The following is a 15,215-nucleotide window of genomic DNA, read 5'->3' as shown; positions in this document are numbered from 1 at the left end:
TCAAATACAAGGTTTTAATTAATCCAGTTAATCAATTTCTGCATTGACTATATCAAATCAGTTAAACCACTTTTTAAGATCAAATTTTTGTTCATGAACTTACAGCAAAAATCTGTCAATCAACTCTGTTAACATCTGGTTAGTGAGATTGGGCCCTATTCATAGACACACTTTATTCAAGGGGAACCAAAACCTTAAGAAGAACTATTACAGAAGAAACATCACACTACAGTCCTGCCACAGGGTGAAAAGAGAACTTGAAATATATTGAAACAAAATAAGATCAGCAAGGCCTACCCAGTCTTAGCGAAGTTGGTCCAGTAGGTCATCACTACAGCACTCAGCATCACATCATTCTTGGAGAAGTTGCATGGGAACAAGTCTGTGGCACCAATCATGGGCACACCAAACACATATGGTATCTCATCTCCATGTGCAGCGTCGGCCCATTCCGGTCGCGTCTCAGTCTGGCAGTGGTGATAGAACGTATAAAAGTAAACTGGGGACTGGAACTCGGCATGGAGTTTGGCGGTGGCCACTGCTGGCGCCACCCACTGGTGGTCTGTAAACAGAGCTAGCAGGGTCTTCCTCCGCATGTCACCGTTGTCTCGGTCTGCCCAGTCTGTGTACATGAACTTAATGGTCTCCCTCAGGATGTCTTTACCTGGATGATTAGACGCGGTAGGGGATAAAGGGATGGGGGAAAAGAAAAACAGGGATAGGGAGAAAAAAGAGAAAATTATGATAAGTTAAGAGGAAAGTTGTGACAGGGAGGACAGTGGTCAGGAGTTGTAAAACAGAGGGTGAAGGAAAATAGAAGTAGGCGTTGCTAAGATGAACTGGAATAACAGAAAAAAATGGAAGAAGTGTGTGTCTTTATGTAAACGAGGGAGACAGATATAGTTGAGAGAGAAATTGAAAGCATAGACTGAGTTACACAAAGTAAAAAAGAGAATATGCCTCTCAGAGAGCAAAATGAGTGAAAGGCACTTGAGAGGGAGCGTGACTGAATTATCTAAATGTGTCTGTATTTTGACTGTGGCCCACTGTGAGGGGTTTGCAGGCTGATCTGTTAGGAACAACAGCACTGTGATTGGGAGCTGGCTGCCTGGGGGATGATGAAAGACAGCATTAGAGCCCACAGAGCCTCAAAGGCCAAAGCATGGGCCCACCACAGTGAAAGATAATCTCCATGATAGGCAGTCTCTTTAGTATGCCTGTCTTTGTCTTTGATACACTTCACAGGGCTCACATTTTATTTTATCTTTTCTCATTATTTTCCCACATTTTAAAGACTTGAATTTGAACTTGGAACTGTAGGTTTGCACAGGTTGTTGTTGATGATAGTGCAGAAGCTCAGGTCTGAGTTAACATATGTACTGTGCTGTACCTTGATAAGGACCTTCACAATTATAACTATATGTTTTTGTTGTTTTTATTTTGACAATAGCTTTGACAATTTAGTTTGTGACAGTGGACCCCAGGAAGAGTTCATCCCATGGCGCTGCTTGTGAGCAAAAACTACAATGTCAAAATTCTGCCATCTGAAAGGACGTAGAGGACTTTAAATGACAGAATATGAAACCTGATGAGGGTAATGTCAGCATTTCTCACCCTCAGGGTATCCATAGAGGTTGTCCACAAAGTTGGAGATGGTGTAGTCAAATGCTGCAGCTGAGATGCCGTCATTGTCCTCACTGTCATCCACAAACTTCAGCCCCTCTCCTTGGTTCACTCCTATTAAGATATCATAGTTGAGGAACTCCCCCTGGTGGTGAAGGGAGGGAAGAACATGTTGAGTGCTGAAATTCATTCAAGGCCAGTATTAAGTCTCTGTACAAGTCAAACACAATGTATAAAAATAAAATCCCCCAAATACACATGCTACTGAACACAATTTTGCTATGGTACAATAGGGTTAAATTAATTTGATTCATGTTTTGATATTTATTTAAAAATATGTAGTACCAGTCAACCGTTTGGACACACATCCCATTCACTTGAATAAGAAAGTGTGCCCACATTTTTGACTGATACTGTATATCTGCAGCAGGGTTTTAGATGAATGTGTGTGTGTGAGAGTGTGTGTGTGTGTATGTGTTTGTTGTGGGATCACCAATACAGCTCAGTTAGGAGCAACAAATCTAGTTGTCTGTTTCAATACTGACATGTGTTACCATCAAATACAGAAGATTTACTACATCACCTCATAGATAAGTTCTACACACAGGTGCTGCAGATTATGGCTTCGGCACTACAAGCATTGTAAACACTGGACGTTTTTTTTTCTTTTTTTCCCAAGCCTACAGTTTCAATTACTGCCTAACAAGAGCCCAATTAAAATTTTAGGTTGTGGCTCATTTTTCTCTTGCAAATGAGCCAAAAACCTTTTTAATGCTCACCTCTAATTATTTCTTACAGATTATGATTCATTTTGAGGATCAAATAGGAGAGTCTAATAGCCTATTAACAAAGTAGCAGCAATCACACTTCTTACATTTATCACTATCTCCAATATGCTTGAAACAGTTTGGAGAATTCAAGTCATTATTTTGTGATAAAATGATTTTTTTTGTGTGTTTTTAAGCTACATTAAATGATTTACTGTTGTGAAATATGGAGTAATTTTATCTCTTCAGACCTATAAACATTACTTTAATGAAACTGAGAAGATAAAATTGCCCAAGTACACAGTGATTTTTATATACCAACAAATAGAAATCCATGGCAATGTACAAGACCAACACTCTCTTTCACTGGCACAGTATTTTAAGGTATAAGCTGACACCAGCTGGGGGACGTCTTGTGGAAAGGTCACACTCACACCTTCTGCAACAAGTTCATCATGTTCTTTTCTCTCGGGTGTTTCATCACAGCTCAAGTCTGTCTCGTTGCACAATAACAACACACTGTAGACTTCTGTATTAACGACCCTCAGACCCTCACCTGCTGCATGAGGATCTCGGGATCATCGGGCACCACATCTCCGTCTACCACAGGGCCAAAGGCAATGTGGTAGCGGGCTGGCTGGATGTCCTGGTCCACCAGTTCCCTGAAGTTCTTGCGCCTCAGACAGTCAACCAGGTCGGCTGTCTCTGTGTATGTGCAGCCCACCTTCCTGGCCAAGATCTTGGTGTATTTGAGGGGCTGGTAGTTGACAGACCAGCTGGAGATTGCTGTTCCACTTTGGGCTATGGCCCTGTGGAACAGACCTGAGGGGAAAGATTAAAAAAAAGCAGTGTTTAAATGATTTCATAAAGGGAGAAATTTGGCCCTAAACATCCTCAAATTACGTGAACATTTTGGTGATCTCACTAAAATGTCATGTCAATTTGTAGCATTTTACAAGCATGATGAAGGTCTGTGAAGTTGTGCCAGGACATAACTTGGTATTTTTCCCCTCTTTTCCAGCCTTAGAATCTACCTTTAAAACCAAAACAGCTACCACCTGTGATGTTTTTTCTTCTCATTGCTTCTGGAGCAAACTAGCACATACAGGTTGGTGCTGCAGACCAAAAACATCACATATATATAGCATGCTATGGTGCAAGAGCTATAAAACAGATGCAAGACTGGGAATAAGCTCATCTAAGATGTCAAAAGAGCCATTTTTTTCTCTTTCTTGTGCTGGCTGTTTCTTCTCTTATACTATCTCTAGCTGTGTTACTCCCTTCCTCTTCTCCTCTTTGTCTCTCTCTCTCTCTGTCTCCTTAGTTCTGCCTGTCCTGTGCCGTTTGAACCACTCAAGTGGCTCGTTAAGGGGCCGCCTGCCTCACTCGTTTCCTCTCGCACTCCCTTTTTCTTCTCTTCCCTCTCCTGGGCTGAAGATTGGTCAGTTAATTATTAAGCAGAGCCGCAGAGCCCCCTTTCCCTGGGAAATCAATTATGGTATGAAGTATCTTGGAAACAGCTACACCTACATATCTTGCACTGAGAGAGACAGAGGAAGAAACACAGACAGAGAGGGAGAGAGGTGGGAGATAGGTATTATTTTATTCCTCTTCAAAATCAGTTTCCCTAAGTGCCTCTTGCCTTTGCAGCTCAGTACCTTCTTCTCTCTGGCTACTTCTCTTTTCTGATTTGTCATGTCAGAGCATCTTCTTTGCTCTCTTTTCTTCTTTTCTCTCCCTCAACAAGATTATTACATTAGCACATCCCCACCAATGATCCACTCTCCACTCTTTTTCCCCCTAAAAGCCTGTCTAACACTAGATAGCACAAAATTCTGTCCCCTCTTCTACAGTCCCTCAACCTTCATCATATCGATATCACTTACAACCCCGCCCTTCATCTCAGTCTGCCACTTCCACCCTGCCATCCATCCATGTACGCCACTGCTGTCAGGCTTGATTTGTGATGCTGTGTTGTTGACATGATTGGTGTCCCTTAAGGGTGGGGATGACAGACTCCTTACCTGGCATCCCTGGCAGGGTAGAGGGGGCATGACAGACAAGACGGCGTCTACAGGGCTGGTGTTATGGATGCTGATGGAGACGAGGACGATGGTGACGATGGGGTGGTGTCAAAGCGGAGGCATGAATGGACAAGTGGCAGTGGAGGGAGGAGGAGGAGGAGGAGGAGGGGTGGGGGGGAGTGTCAGCAACAGGAGACAATGGGTTAATACAGGCTTTCCCAACCATTAGGATTCCTCTGCAGCTATAGATCATAATTTTGGGTTAAGGTTAGAGAACTCTAACTCTACAGCACTATAGAGTAATTCTTTACTGTTATATAGACACTGCCACTAAGTGAAAAGAGTTGGGTGTGACTGGGGTTAATATGAAGGGTTAACAGACATGAGTAGTAATTATAGAGGCTGTGTTAAATGGATGCACACATGCTCACTCAAGCTTTTTGACGACATTTGTTTTCCAGGCACATCTACACAGACAGAACGAGTCAAAATTAGAGACGTGTCAGATGCCTGCTTGATGCTTTACACATGCACACACACACACGCACACACACAGAGAGGTGATTGAAACAGTTGTGCGGTTGTGTGAACACGCTCCCTCTAATCTCTCTCTTTCTTTTCACCCACCGTTTCTTCCTTGTTTCTGTCCTTTGCAGTTTGTGTGTGAAAATGAAGAGACGAGAGAGATATTGAGGGAGAGTCCTCGAGCGGCGGAGAGAACAGAGAAGGTACGATCGGAGGAGGACAGCTTCAAGAACACCATGATCAAAGGCGGCGAGTGCGTGACCATTTGGCTGCGGGTCGTCAGCCACACTGATCTCAATTCAGATCAAAGTCGATTGGACTGTTGGCCTCTCTCTTTTGGTGGTGCAATGTTAACACTTAGCCCTCGGGGTGTGTTGTTGGTAATGGGGAGCATGAGGTCAGATGGATGTAGGTTTTTGACGGAGGTAAAGCCTCTCTGCAGCAGAGCAGTGGACTGTTAACAGAGCCGGGAGCGATTGCCAAGCCAGGTAATGTGGGGTAATGTTGGAGCTCTCCTGTCATTTATCCTCCATAGACATGAACAACATAACCTGGATCAAACCTAGATAACTCATTATCTGCTTAAATTCTTCAGTTCAAAGGACCAGCAGTGCTTTCCTTTGAGGATAGGTGGTGTCGAGTGAACATCATAGGACTTAACTATATCTGGTCTGGATGCTGCTACTTGAGTTTCCATCAATCCACATGGGTACAGCAGGACCTTGCTACTATGATTACATTTAGAACACATTTTCTTGTTGGTTTTTCCAGGTTGAAGCAGATGTGCACATGTGCATCACCATCTGTTGTCCAACAAATATATGGAATACACAGATGCATGTACATTTGAATATGGCTATTTCTGGATTAGTGAGGAATGATCCAAACTGGAACTATTCATGTAAGCAGCCACAACCAATGAGTCAAGAAATATGTGGCTAATGAGCGATTCAAAGAGCTACCGTAGATCCAGGCTATTAGTAAGGTATTAGAAAAATACCATCATATTCTATGAATCCCATGACCAGTCAACGGAAAACACAAGATGATGGTGAGATGATGGATGTAGAAATATGGATGCTATACCATGAAAAAACATACAAACAATGAAACAATAAAAAAGGGCCAATTAGAGTCTTTTCTTTACCTTCTGAGTGGTGCGAAAGAATGAGGAGATTAACGCAGGATGCTCCAGCTCCTGAGCCAAAGATGGTGATCCTCTCTGGGTCTCCGCCGAAGTGGCCGATGTTCTCGTTGAGCCAACGCAGCGCCTGAATCTGGTCAAGCAGGCCGTAGTTCCCCTTGGCAGATTGATCGCCGGTACTGAGGAAGCCTGGGTTTGGGTGGAAACAGAGAAAAATGTAAGAAGAGGGTGAAGGAGGATATTTACAGTAAGAGAGCGGGGAGGACAGGTAGGGAAATAATGAAGGAAAGGAGGATATATATAGAGAGAAATGTTGTATGATGAGAGGGGAGGAGGTGTAGAGAGAAGAGAGATATAGTGATGTCAGTATCAGTACCTTCAGTATTTAGTATCTGTCTGGTAAATATTCCCCAGTTTGGCCTGTAAATCAGCCTCTGTCTGAGAGGGAATTACATGGCTGTGGAGAACAGGTGTATTTTGAGTGTGTGTGTGTGTGTGTGTGTGTGTGTGTGTGTGTGTGTGTGTGTGTGTGCACAACACTGGCAGGCAGGCAGTAACAGGCAGTATACATAGAAAGCAAAGAGAGTGAGAGTAGAAATTGCTTTTTCAGCACCACACTTAATGACGTTTACTCTTTCTAATGCCATTGTGTGGGGACTTTAACACAAAGCCACTTACAATACAACAGACTGCAGCCTGAGAAATCTAGGTGACCCTAATCTGAATCACACCCATAACTGGATTACAAGTGATGACACACCGTGCCTAGAATTTAGGATTGAGTGAGTTCTTATATGTTTCCACATTGTTTGACTAAGTTTAAATCCAGATACATAGAGCACTTTGTCTATATGTTCAATACTATCTGAGTGATGAAGCTAGTTTTCTGTGTTGTTACTGTAGCTGACATTTGCCTCTCATGATTATTGTTGAGTATCTTCGATTGCTCCAACCAAGACCTAAATCTCTTCTCTTTAAGCACCTATTAACTGGTATACTCTCAGCTCCTAATGGGACTCCTAATTAAAGCTTTATTAATGGCAGGTGCACTGGAAAGGTCATCCATTAAGTCTCTACAGTAGAGGTTAAACATATATAGTATACAGCTAGCAGCTAGGACCCATTATAACAGAAACATACAGTATGTTGTCTGCTATGGGAACCTCAATAGTGTTATCGAGCTCTTGGCCATTTCCAATTAGACCCAAAATAAGGTCACAATTGAATAAATGTATCCAATCAGCTCATTTCAAGGTATCTGTACTGGTTTTATACTGGGCCTGTAAGAGACATGAGCTGAAATGACCTGTTTCAGAGGAGAGGGGGATGTGTACATGAGTTAAATAATGAGATTGTTGAACTGTATCATGGGAAGATGTACCAATAGAGACCCATAGACCTGTATATGTGCATAGCATGTCCTCCTTTTACTGCTTATATCAAGTGTTGTGCACAGTGTCGCCCAATAATTGCTCTCTTCATCCTGCAAGTGCGGCTGAAATCAATCGACATTTATCATCTCTGATGATCCACAAAACAAAACCAATCAAAGCACATATCAGTAAGCACGTCATGCATTTACTGGCTTTGTGCTGCTCCTTAAACATCACAAACACACACAAGTAAGCTGCATGTTTGGCTGCATTAATTAAAGCAAGCACAAACAAGAGGCAAATAAGCTGCCTAATGCCCTACTGTAATCACCATGATATATTAAACATAACCGATTATGCTAATGAGGTCATTAATTAAGCTAATTAATGCAATACAGAGCAAATACGTGCATCTATGACACCGATATGTGAGCAGTATTAATAAGTCCAGATCCTGAAATATGGAATAATTGAAAATAAGTTCTTCTTCATTAATGTGCAATTTTAGAAAGCCAGCAGATCATCCATTGCAATGTGCTGCTCTTTCGTTACAAAAACATGCACTGTGCCGGTGGGACATTGAAATACCTAAGCAGATAAATTGGACTAGACAAAGCCAGCAGACACTGAAGATCCTAATGTTATCTTGCAGCAGCCAAAGCTGTTGTCTTCCCTGCACCTTCATGCTGTGTCCATCTGACTGAGTCAGTGTACAACAGCAGGCCACTTCACCCATCCTCCCCTTCCTCTATATTCTGATAAAATGCTTGAAAAAGCTGGTTAAAACGTTGCAATGCAAGATGAAAGCACAGCTCTGCATGAATAGCCTTTAAAATGGCTGTGGTAAGGAATGGTGGTTAGAGGGGGCAAAGGATGGGGAGAGAGAGAGAGAGAGAAAGAGAGAGAGAGAGAGAGGGAGAGAGAGAGCGAGAGAGAGAGAGCAAAGGAGAAGGAGAGAAGGATAGTGGGTGTTCTGTGAGTCCCGGATAGAGGCACAGTGTTTCATCTGCCTCCAAGACACCAGGGGTTGGCTCTCACGCGCACACACAACACACACACACACACACACACACACACACACACACACACACACACACACAGGGACACTGATCAAAGGCTGACACTACAGAGAAGACTGCCTCCTTTTCTCTCCATCTCCCTCTCTCTTCCACACAAACAGAAACAGATGCACACAACACGTATATACATGTGAGCGCACAAAGACAGAAGAATAATGAAAATATACTCTGTTCTCCCCGCTACTTGCGCATGTAAACAGGACACACATGCACACACACACACACAGACACACGTAGTCCAACAATCAAACAATTTAGTGCCCACAAAAGATCTGTTGCGCGCCCATTCTGTGTATTTTGAGCAAACACACAAACACTTTTGTGTGTCTATCCTGCAGTTGCAATGGAGCAGAAATGAGCCTTTTATATGCCTTCAGAGAGCCATGAGATTATGCTTATAAAACCAACATGCTTGTACAGGTTTGTTGTGTGTGTGTGTGTGTGTGTGTGTGTGTGTGTTCTTGTCATTATGATTTGTGTGTGTGAATAGTTTGGCTGCTGGATGACAAACTGTGCTTCTAACACACTACATCCCATGTGACTTCATTGTTGGAGGTTGACATGGGTACCAGAGCTCTGTGTGTGTGAGTGTGTGTGTGTGTCCTTGGCAGCATAATAATTATTGTCCATCAGAGGAGTGTGCACATCGTCCAGAGAAATGAACAGATGTGACCGGCTTGAAGCTTGTGAATAATGTATAGGACACACACTTTTACACACACACACATCTCCGATTGTGCTCAGTTCTTTCCAAGGTGATGAAAGCCACTTGCCTGTTAGATAGGGTGCATGCTCCCCTACCACCGTCTAAATATGTAATTACAATTACAGCAGCGTGCCTCTCTGTTTATGCCACCGTCTGCACAGCCGGACGGGAGGAGAAGAGGGATTTGGAAGTGGGAGAAAAAGGGGAAATGAGAAACATTCCCTTTTTTCACAGAGAGCTTGAAAAGGCTTTTTTAAAGATGTTTTTTTTTCCCCCCACAAACACCACTCTGGCTTAGACACAGTGATTGGCCTTGGGTGATTCGCTCCGCTCCTCTCCCTCTTTCTCTTTGTGCTCTTTCTCTCTCTAAAGTTGTTATTACTATTGCCTGGCTGCCACAACCAAATTATCTGTGAAATTATTCAGATTTTATGCCTTTATACTGGGCAGGACCCCACTCAGTGGGTGTGCGTGTGTGTGATGCAAACCCTTCTCCGAGCAGGAAAAACAATGATGTTTCGAGATGTGAACAATCAGCTGAATGAAGCAGAGCCTTGCTGTGTCAGTAGCAGTCACCACCTCTCCCTAATCTCTTCCTTCTTTTGCATTTCCCCCTTTTTCCTTCTGTGTTTTCCTTTTGTGGTTTGGTTGGCCCAGATTTCTGTCCCCTGAAGACTAGAAGAGGAGTAAAGTACACTATTTTATTAGCTGAAGAGAAGCCTCAAAACGTCACTTGTGATATCCTATTAAATGATACCTGCATTGGGAGCTGCGGTGTGCAGACTGTCTTCTGTTAGTAGACTTAATTACTCATCTTTTGTGTGTTAAATCTTGGATTTTACTGAAACGGTCTGCTCTAGTGGGCCGGGTTTGTGTGCTAGTTTGCTAACTTTTCCCTGTAACTAGCAACTTTAAGCAAAATGGGTCTGTGGTCATTGTTAAGTCAGCTGTATGTGTGTGCACATATACACATACATGGATTTATAAGTGTGTGTCACGTATGCTGTGACCCACATGCTGATTTTGAAAATGTTGTATTTAAGAAATATTAATAATTTGAAGACTTTCAAAATGCATTTGTGTAAAAATCAAATAATTTAGATGTGGAGGAGTGGAGGTAATTTAATGCATCTACAGTATTCACAAGTACTCAACTGGTATCGGTATCACTTTAAGGGTACTTGGATTGGTACTAGTATTGTAATTTCTAACCCTAACCCTAACAATACCTAGCCCTACTCAACAATATCATTGCCCAGTGTATATTCAATAAACAGTAGAGTTAAAGATTATAGTTCTACTTTAAGGGAGTACTCTGCTTGTATGTTGTTCTTACAGTTGTCTTGGTTTTTGTGTTTAAAGGATAGGTTCACTATTTTTAAGTCTTAAAAAACAATAAAACAATAGCCAGGTGCTCATATGAACACTGCAACAGGTTTTGCTAGTTGTAATCATCCCTCATGTTTCAACAAAAAGAGGGAATGTTGCACTGGGAAGAATAACTTTGCAATATTTAAATGGCCAGTATGAACAGGAGGGATGATTACAGTAAGAGAATGTTTTTCAGTATTCATGTGAACACCTGACTGTTGTTTTAAGACTGCATGAACACTGTATTTTCCATTGGGATTAACAAAGTACTCTCTCTCCCTTTCTCTTCCTCTATCAGCATACTGAATAAACATCGCAGCTCATTTACAACTAATGTAGTTAAAGATACTTTGTAATTGTACTTAACTCATTACAATATGCAGCACACTGTCTTTTTTTTTTAAATTAGCTATCAGTACTACCTGAACCGTGAACAGTTTATTAGTATAGCGGGAGGAAAACCTTAGTATTCTTACTGCTGCTTTGGAATCATTAAATAATAAATTCACATCATCTGTCACTAAAAATAAGCTTTTATATGCTTTCACAAGTAAATTTGCACACTTTAGAGATGCAAGCTGCTCGGGCATAAATAGGCACATGTGTGTAAAAATAGCAAAGCAGAGAAAAGAGCCATATGTAGGCGAGACACATCAATCTCATGACAGGAGGACATTGGCGCACTTGCTCGATTACTTCCAGCCGACATAATGGAGCCCAGCCATGACACAGACATGGAAGATAGTTTTTGTCATAACACATTACATGTTTATCACAAAATATAGTTGAACTATCTGTCTTCTGTTTCCACCATCTCTTTCACGGATGCTCCTTCATTCCCTCTTCCCTCAATCATTCTTTTATCTCTCTTGCCCCCTGTGGTTCAATCCTTCCATCTTTCAGGGTTTAGTCTGGGTCTGAGGCTGCTACCCTCTGAAGTCCTGTGCGTGTGTTTGTGTTTGTGTGTGTGTGTGTGTGTTTGTGTTTGCCTATGCATTTGGAGGTTACTTTGTGCACTGTCAGTGGATTCTCTTTCAAGCCTCGTCACTCTCTCGCTCTCTCTTTAATGAAGTCATAGGGCCAATTGTGTGTGTGTGTGTGTGTATGTGTGTGCCTGCATCAATGTGTTTTCAGTATGTTTTGATGTTGTTTCAAGCTGTGTGTGTTGTCATTCTGTATACTGTGTGTGTATGTGTGTGTGCGTGTTGGTGAAAGAGAAACCAGGCCAGCTCCCAGCAGAGCATGACTGTGTGCACACATGTTTCTACGAGCCTAAATCTGCACATGCATGTTTGTCTGTCTGTGTGTGTGTGTGTGTGTGTGTGTGTGTGTGTGTGTGTGTGTGTGTGTGTGTGTATGTTCTGAGCATGGAAGAGTGTGATTGCTCTTGTTTTTGTCACTAGCCAGTCCAAGTGTGTCAGAGGAATGCAGGAACACACACACACACACACACACACACACACACACACACACACACACACACACACACACACTCTCTTAGAGGGAGGATGATGAGAGCGGCTGACTGAGACAGAATGAGTCACAAAGGGACAAACACAGTAAGAAGAAGTGAGATGATAGATTGTCAGGTGTGTGTGTGTGTGTATGTATGTGTGTGTGTGTCCAGTGGGATGAGAAGAAGGACCAGTATCTCTTTCCCTCTCCTTCTTTAACTAGAGTCTTTATATAGTAGTACTGTATGTCTATCGATCAGGTTTTGTTGCCCTGTGAACACTTCTACAGCCTCAAGCAACAATAGCTCACTGGGCTGATCACACACTCCCATCATGAGCCTTTTCATGTGTGTATGTGCTCAGAAATTGAAAATCCTTCACCTTCACTGTCTCCTTTTTTTATTGTGTGTATACGTGTGTTTTTTCCTCACCCTGCCTTCTTCCCTTCACTCCTGTTTATCCATCATTCGGATCCCCTGGGTGTCGCTGTCCCTGGGTTTTTTTTATCCAGTCAGAGGGTAATGGCGGGTGAAATAGGGATGCCATGAGGCAGATCGGAAACGATGTAAAGTATAATGTGTACGATTGTGTGGGTAGGAGTTGTACAATGCTATAGTAATTGTTTTTAGTCATTTCTGTATTTGCCACCAATTGAAAAGACTCTTAAGATGCCTTTATGAGATAACAGAGTCATTAACGCTGTTGTATCTTACCTTCGAGGCTCATTTTATCGTAAGTGAAAGGTGTTCACCCATATAATAATCTAGTCCCTGCACCAGGTTGGTAGATAGGTACCAGAAGATAGAAAGAAATAATGAAAGTGCACAAAATCTATAATTTAAACATTTTAATTAAAAATATGTGCCTCTGCCAATGAGTCAGGAGCAAACACAAGTCAACATAATCGTAGATAGCGATTATGTGTCCACAATTTGGACATATAGTAAGCTTTTACATTGATTTGATCATTTATTCTGTTACTTGCTGTTGTGTGCTGCTACAGTAATCTGGCACCCCTAAAATCGACAGTATACAGCCTCTACAGTCAGCTGGTGGGTTTTTCCATTAACAGGTTGAGTCGAGTGTGAATTTGATTTAGACAAAACTGCAGGTAATGCATGGATCAGGAAGTTAGGTTTGCTGGGTTCCTGGGCCAACTCAGTCACAAGATGCTAGTGTCTGATAGTAGATATGATAAATACAAAATAATAATTAAACAAACAAACATCTGGAGTAGCTAAAGCCACTATTATCTGACTTTTAAAGGGGTACTCCAGCCATTTAATACTGCATGTCAGTTGGGGAACTTCTGAGAGACAGGTTACTAAAGAATGGTTGAAGCAGCTGAAGGTGTGATATTCTGACTTTTTTAGGCTCTGGCAATATGGGTCAAGCTCCAGAATCATTGGATCCTACACTTCCCATAATGCAGCTCTGTAGCTTCTTATAACTGTATCTGCCTGATAATTAAAGTCGTCTTTCAAACTCAATATCCCGTTTGCAATGCAGGCTACATGTGAAAAGTTTGTAGTCCAAGCCCAAGTTGATATCACTTTAGTTATTTTCTTAGAGTTGACTCTAAGGGTCACAGAAGACACTGTACAACTGCTTTTACAAGCTGAGTAGTACTCTCCATGTAAAATAAGTGGCAAAATTGAGTGCCAAATGTAGCAGCATATGTGAGAAACCATTTATAAAATGTTCCTAAGCAGGGATGGAGGGACAGAGGGGAAAAAAAGAAGAGATGGAATGGTGGGGCAGAGGGAGGAAAACAAGAGCTAATGAATCCCCAAACTGCCGTCCGTGCCTGTTCCAGCAGCAGCAGCAGCAGCTGTGTGGTGCTTAGGATTTACCGAGCAAAACAAACAAACAGCAAAAATAAATGGATAAACACTCATTGTGGGTCTGCAGGGGTGTATGAATGTGTGTGTGAATATGTGTGTGTGTGTATGAGCATCTGAGTGTGCCTGTCTGCTTCTATTTGTATGCTTGCGTACACGTTTGTGCGTCTATCTGTGAACGTCTGAATGCGTGTGCCATCGTCTCCTTCATGTTTTTTTTGCCTTTCCGCGGCTGCTAGTGGAGTGAATGGCTGTTGTGTCTGTGCATCTCTGGAGCTAAAATTAGACCTCTGCTATTCCACTACGCGCTGGCAAAATGCTGCAATACTTCAAACGGAGCCCACGCTGGGTTGGCCTAGTTACTGTAACGCCTCCTCACACAGCACTCAGTTTGTATGGCACTGAATGTAACCAGCATGGCGCAGTTTAGCTGAGCTTGGGTTTTGTTCATCTGGCACTATCCATGCCTGTTTGGAAATATTTAATTTGACAATTTGTCATCTTTTATTACAAAAATCTTAATACCCCCCTCGGTTTGCAACTTGTGATTGCATTGAGAATCCTTAATTAATCAGTATTTTATGGATTATTGTAAGCAGTAAGTTTTCTATGTTTTGCCTTTGTGTTATAGTGATACTTCTGGATGAACTGGGATCAAAGTAAACAGAAAGTCTAAGCCTCACAACTTTTCACATCAAAACATGTTCAATAAAAGCGGCTGCTTCATATCTCCATTCGAAAAGAGCTTTGCTGTGTTTGGAGTCATTATGCAGCAGCTAACCTCCATTTCAACTCTCACGGTCGGACTCATGCTGGGGGAGTGCTTCCTCCTCCTCTCCTGCACCATTCAAAGAAAAACCCTCAACATCACCTTGCTCAGTTAACATATTATTCCCACACACACACCTATACACACATGAGTTTACACAATAATCCCGTCCATCAAAAGTAAAAAGAACATTACAGACGTTCATCGAGATGTCTGCTGTTTTCCGAACTCTTCCATGGCAGTGTAATTAAAATATGCAAATGATATGATAAACTGCATTTCATTCTGTTGGCGACAATGGCAGTTATGCCGAATGCCTTGAATATTGGGAGGTTATTGTCAGATAAGGCCGCCTCACATCAAAAGTTTGGATGACATGTCTGTGTGTTTATGTGCTTCTCATATCCCTCCCTCTTGTTCAGCCTATCTATCTAGTTCCCTCTTCACTTATAGACACAAACAACCACCTACACACACACACACACACACACACACACACGTACTCAGCAGAGCGTTTGATTATTTTGACCTTCCACTTG

General features: G+C 42.2%; 1 protein-coding gene across 5 annotated transcripts in view; it reads right to left on the bottom strand.

Annotated features, from left to right (window-relative positions):
* The window catches only part of nlgn2a (neuroligin 2a), a 110,453-nt gene that overhangs the window by 884 nt on the left and 94,354 nt on the right, over positions 1 to 15,215 (bottom strand). For all 5 annotated transcript variants that reach the window (XM_053342937.1, XM_053342934.1, XM_053342935.1 and 2 more), the window contains 4 exons: positions 6,087 to 6,272; positions 2,947 to 3,212; positions 1,615 to 1,768; positions 298 to 664 (listed from right to left, as the gene is read on the bottom strand). In XM_053342937.1, the coding sequence (XP_053198912.1) occupies positions 298 to 664; positions 1,615 to 1,768; positions 2,947 to 3,212; positions 6,087 to 6,272 (973 nt within the window). The remainder of the gene's footprint in view (positions 1 to 297; positions 665 to 1,614; positions 1,769 to 2,946; positions 3,213 to 6,086; positions 6,273 to 15,215) is intronic.

Source organism: Scomber japonicus, chromosome 22 (assembly GCF_027409825.1).
Source record: "Scomber japonicus isolate fScoJap1 chromosome 22, fScoJap1.pri, whole genome shotgun sequence".
Taxonomy (NCBI): domain Eukaryota; kingdom Metazoa; phylum Chordata; class Actinopteri; order Scombriformes; family Scombridae; genus Scomber; species Scomber japonicus.
This window is presented reverse-complemented; position numbering and strand designations above follow the sequence as displayed.